We start from the raw sequence: 6,000 nt of genomic DNA on the forward strand, positions 1-6,000 counted from the left end.
CCACCCTGTATAATAATAATAATAACCCCTATGTGTTCTGACTTTTAGACCACCCTGTATAATAATAATAATAACAACCCCTATGTGTCCTGACTATTAGACCACCCTGTATAATAATAATAATAAACCCTATGTGTCCTGACTATTAGACCACCCTGTATAATAATAACAACCCCTATGTGTCCTGACTTTTAGACCACCCTGTATAATAATAATAATAATAACAACTCCTATGTGTCCTGACTTTTATACCACCCTGTATAATAATAATAACAACCCCTATGTGTCCTGACTTTTAGACCACCCTGTATAATAATAATAATAACAACCCCTATGTGTCCTGACTATTTGACCACCCTGTATAATAATAATAATAACAACCCCTATGTGTCCTGACTTTTAGACCACCCTGTATAATAATAATAATAACCCCTATGTGTCCTGACTTTTAGACCACCCTGTATAATAATAATAACAACCCCTATGTGTCCTGACTATTAGACCACCCTGTATAATAATAATAATAACAACCCCTATGTGTCCTGACTATTAGACCAACTTGTATAATAATAATAATAATAACAACCCCTATGTGTCCTGACTTTTAGACCACCCTGTATAATAATAATAATAACAACCCCTATGTGTCCTGACTATTAGACCACCCTGTATAATAATAATAATAACAACCCCTATGTGTCCTGACTATTAGACCACCCTGTATAATAATAATAATAACAACCCCTATGTGTCCTGACTATTAGACCACCCTGTATAATAATAATAACAACAACCCCTATGTGTCCTGACTTTTAGACCACCCTGTATAATAATAATAATAACAACCCCTATGTGACCTGACTTTTAGACCACCCTGTATAACAACAACAATAACAACCCCTATGTGTCCTGACCATTAGACCACCCTGTATAACAATAATAACAACCCCTATGTGTCCTGACTTTTAGACCACCCTGTATAATAACAATAATAACAACCCCTATGTGTCCTGACTTTTAGACCACCCTGTATAACAACAACAACAACAACCCCTATGTGTCCTGACTTTTAGACCACCCTGTATAACAACAACAACAACAACAACCCCCATGTGTCCTGACCATTAGACCACCCTGTATAACAACAACAATAACAACCCCTATGTGTCCTGACCATTAGACCACCCTGTATAACAACAACAACCCCTATGTGTCCTGACCATTAGACCACCCTGTATAACAACAACAACAACCCCTATGTGTCCTGACTTTTAGACCACCCTGTATAACAACAATAACAACCCCTATGTGTCCTGACCATTAGACCACCCTGTATAACAACAACAACAACCCCTATGTGTCCTGACCATTAGACCACCCTGTATAATAATAATAATAATAACAACCCTTATGTGTCCTGACTTTTAGACCACCCTGTATAACAACAACAACAACCCCTATGTGTCCTGACTTTTAGACCACCCTGTATAACAACAACAACAACCCCTATGTGTCCTGACTTTTAGACCACCCTGTATAACAACAACAACAACCCCTATGTGACCTGACTTTTAGACCACCCTGTATAACAACAACAACCCCTATGTGTCCTGACCATTAGACCACCCTGTATAACAACAATAACAACCCCTATGTGTCCTGACTTTTAGACCACCCTGTATAACAACAACAACAACAACCCCTATGTGTCCTGACCATTAGACCACCCTGTATAACAACAACAACAACCCCTATGTGTCCTGACCATTAGACCACCCTGTATAACAACAACAACAACCCCTATGTGTCCTGACTTTTAGACCACCCTGTATAACAACAACAACAACAACCCCTATGTGTCCTGACCATTAGACCACCCTGTATATCAACAACAACAACCCCTATGTGTCCTGACTTTTAGACCACCCTGTATAACAACAACAACAACAACCCCTATGTGTCCTGACCATTAGACCACCCTGTATAACAACAATAACAACCCCTATGTGTCCTGACCATTAGACCACCCTGTATAACAACAACAACAACCCCTATGTGTCCTGACCATTAGACCACCCTGTATAACAACAACAACAACAACCCCTATGTGTCCTGACCATTAGACCACCCTGTATAACAACAACAACCCCTATGTGTCCTGACCATTAGACCACCCTGTATAACAACAACAACAACCCCCATGTGTCCTGACTTTTGGGCCACCCTGTGAAATAACAATAATAACAACAACCCCTATGTGTCCTGACCATTAGACCACCCTGTATAACAACAACAACAACAACAACCCCTATGTGTCCTGACCATTAGACCACCCTGTATAACAACAACAACCCCTATGTGTCCTGACCATTAGACCACCCTGTATAACAACAACAACAACCCCCATGTGTCCTGACTTTTGGGCCACCCTGTGAAATAACAATAATAACAACAACCCCTATGTGTCCTGACCATTAGACCACCCTGTATAACAACAACAACAACAACAACCCCTATGTGTCCTGACCATTAGACCACCCTGTATAACAACAATAACAACCCCCATGTGTCCTGACCATTAGACCACCCTGTATATCAACAACAACAACCCCTATGTGTCCTGACTTTTGGGCCACCCTGTATAACAACAACAATAACAACCCCTATGTGTCCTGACCATTAGACCACCCTGTATAACAACAACAACAACAACCCCTATGTGTCCTGACCATTAGACCACCCTGTATAACAACAACAACAACCCCTATGTGTCCTGACCATTAGACCACCCTGTATAATAATAATAATAATAACAACCCTTATGTGTCCTGACTTTTAGACCACCCTGTATAACAACAACAACAACCCCTATGTGTCCTGACTTTTAGACCACCCTGTATAACAACAACAACAACCCCTATGTGTCCTGACTTTTAGACCACCCTGTATAACAACAACAACAACCCCTATGTGACCTGACTTTTAGACCACCCTGTATAACAACAACAACCCCTATGTGTCCTGACCATTAGACCACCCTGTATAACAACAATAACAACCCCTATGTGTCCTGACTTTTAGACCACCCTGTATAACAACAACAACAACAACCCCTATGTGTCCTGACCATTAGACCACCCTGTATAACAACAACAACAACCCCTATGTGTCCTGACCATTAGACCACCCTGTATAACAACAACAACAACCCCTATGTGTCCTGACTTTTAGACCACCCTGTATAACAACAACAACAACAACCCCTATGTGTCCTGACCATTAGACCACCCTGTATATCAACAACAACAACCCCTATGTGTCCTGACTTTTAGACCACCCTGTATAACAACAACAACAACCCCTATGTGTCCTGACCATTAGACCACCCTGTATAACAACAATAACAACCCCTATGTGTCCTGACCATTAGACCACCCTGTATAACAACAACAACAACAACCCCTATGTGTCCTGACCATTAGACCACCCTGTATAACAACAATAACAACCCCTATGTGTCCTGACCATTAGACCACCCTGTATAACAACAACAACAACCCCTATGTGTCCTGACCATTAGACCACCCTGTATAACAACAACAACAACAACCCCTATGTGTCCTGACCATTAGACCACCCTGTATAACAACAACAACCCCTATGTGTCCTGACCATTAGACCACCCTGTATAACAACAACAACAACCCCCATGTGTCCTGACTTTTGGGCCACCCTGTGAAATAACAATAATAACAACAACCCCTATGTGTCCTGACCATTAGACCACCCTGTATAACAACAACAACAACAACAACCCCTATGTGTCCTGACCATTAGACCACCCTGTATAACAACAACAACCCCTATGTGTCCTGACCATTAGACCACCCTGTATAACAACAACAACAACCCCCATGTGTCCTGACTTTTGGGCCACCCTGTGAAATAACAATAATAACAACAACCCCTATGTGTCCTGACCATTAGACCACCCTGTATAACAACAACAACAACAACAACCCCTATGTGTCCTGACCATTAGACCACCCTGTATAACAACAATAACAACCCCCATGTGTCCTGACCATTAGACCACCCTGTATATCAACAACAACAACCCCTATGTGTCCTGACTTTTGGGCCACCCTGTGAAATAACAATAATAATTATAACACCACCAGTAGCTCACCTTTCACATTCAATGTGTAGCTGCCATCCTTATCCGCTCTGCTGAGCTCTGGCACCAGACTCATCTCTGCTGGAGCCGCTCGTGAAGACACCAACACTGATCTCTTCATGCCTGTGTGTGTGGTGTATATCCGTGTGTGTGTGTCTGTGTGTCTGTGTGTGTGTCTGTGTCGCTGAGTTTGGGTGTGTCTGTGTGTGTCTGTGTGTGTCTGTGTGTGTCTCTGTGTGTGGTGTATATCGGTGTGTGTGTGTGTCTGTGTGTGTGTCTGTCGCTGAGTTTGGGTGTGTCTCTGTGTGTGTGTGTGGTGTATATCCGTGTGTGTGTGTGTGTGTCTGTGTGTGTGTCTGTGTCGCTGAGTTTGGGTGTGTCTCTGTGTCTCTGTGTGTGTCTGTGTGTGTGTGTCTCTCTGTGTGTGTCTGTGTGTTTGTCTGTCGCTGAGTTTGGGTGTGTCTCTGTGTGTGTCTGTGTGTGTGGTGTATATCCGTGTGTGTGTGTGTGTCTGTGTGTGTGTCTGTCGCTGAGTTTGGGTGTGTCTCTGTGTGTCTCTGTGTGTGTGGTGTATATCCGTGTGTGTGTGTGTCTGTGTGTGTCTGTGTGTGTGTCTGTGTGTGTGTCTGTCGCTGAGATTGGGTGTGTCTGTGTGTGTGTGTGTCTCTGTGTGTGTGTGTCTGTGTGTGTGTCTGTCGCTGAGTATGGGTGGGTCTGTGTGTGTGTCTGTCGCTGAATTTGGGTGTGTCTGTGTGTGTGTGTCTGTGTGTGTCTGTGTGTGTGTCTGTATGTGTGTGTTTGTGTGTGTGTCTGTGTGTGTCGCTGAGTTTGGATGTCTGTGTGTGTGTCTGTGTGTGTGTGTGTCTGTGTGTGTCGCTGAGTTTAGGTGTGTCTGTGTGTGTGTCTGTGTGTGTGTCTGTGTGTGTGTCTGTGTGTGTCTGTGTGTCTGTGTGTGTGTGACTGTGTGTGTGACTGTGTGTGTGTCTGTGTGTCTGTGTGTGTCGCTGAGTTTAGGTGTGTGTGTCTGTGTGTGTCTGTGTGTGTGTCTGTGTGTGTGTCTCTGTTTGTGTGTCTCTGTGTGTGTGTCTGTGTGTGTCTGTGTGTGTGTCTCTGTTTGTGTGTCTCTGTGTGTGTGTCTCTGTGTGTGTGTCTGTGTGTGTCTGTGTGTGTGTCTGTGTGTGTGTCTGTGTGTGTGTGTCTCTGTCTCTGTGTGTGTGTCTGTGTATGTGTGTCTGTGTGTTTGTGTCTGTGTGTGTCTCTGTGTGTGTGTCTGTGTGTGTGTCTCTGTGTGTCTCTGTCTCTGTGTGTGTCTGTGTCTGTGTGTGTGTGGCTGTGTGTCTGTGTGTGTCTCTGTGTGTGTGTGTCTGCGTGTGTGTCGCTGAGTTTGGGTGTGTCTGTGTGTGTGTGTCTGTCGCTGAGTTTGGGTGTGTCTGTGTGTGTGTGTCTGTGTGTGTGTGTGTCTGTGTGTGTGTCTGTGTGTGTCTGTGTGTGTGTGTGTCTCTGTGTGTGTGTCGCTGAGTTTGAGTGTGTCTCTGTGTGTGTGTGTCTGTGTGTGTCTGTGTGTGTGTGTCTGTCGCTGAGTTTGGGTGTGTCTGTGTGTGTGTCTCTGTGTGTGTGTGTCTGTGTGTGTGTCGCTGAGTTTGGGTGTGTTTGTGTGTGTGGTGTATATCGTTGCGTCTGTGTGCGTGTGTCTGTGTGTGTCTGTGTGTGTCTGTGTGTGTGTATCTGTGTGTGTGTGTATGTGCGCGTATGCCTGTATCTGTGTGTGTGTCTGTGTGTGTGTCTGTATGTGTGTCTGTATGTGTGTGTCTGTGTGTGTGTCT

At 44.0% G+C, this 6,000-nt stretch overlaps 1 protein-coding gene across 1 annotated transcript in view; it reads right to left on the reverse strand.

Annotated features, from left to right (window-relative positions):
• The window catches only part of LOC142907746 (uncharacterized), a 152,704-nt gene extending 147,841 nt beyond the window's left edge, over positions 1–4,863 (reverse strand). The window contains exon 1 of the mRNA XM_076057470.1: positions 4,190–4,863. Within this exon, the coding sequence (XP_075913585.1) occupies positions 4,190–4,298 (109 nt within the window). The 5' untranslated portion in view covers positions 4,299–4,863. The remainder of the gene's footprint in view (positions 1–4,189) is intronic.
• Between the last annotated feature and the right edge of the window lie 1,137 nt (positions 4,864–6,000).

The sequence above is a fragment of the Petromyzon marinus genome, chromosome 82 (assembly GCF_048934315.1).
Source record: "Petromyzon marinus isolate PM22_M1 ecotype Great Lakes invasive population chromosome 82, UKy_Petmar_22M1.pri1.0, whole genome shotgun sequence".
Lineage (NCBI taxonomy): Eukaryota > Metazoa > Chordata > Hyperoartia > Petromyzontiformes > Petromyzontidae > Petromyzon > Petromyzon marinus.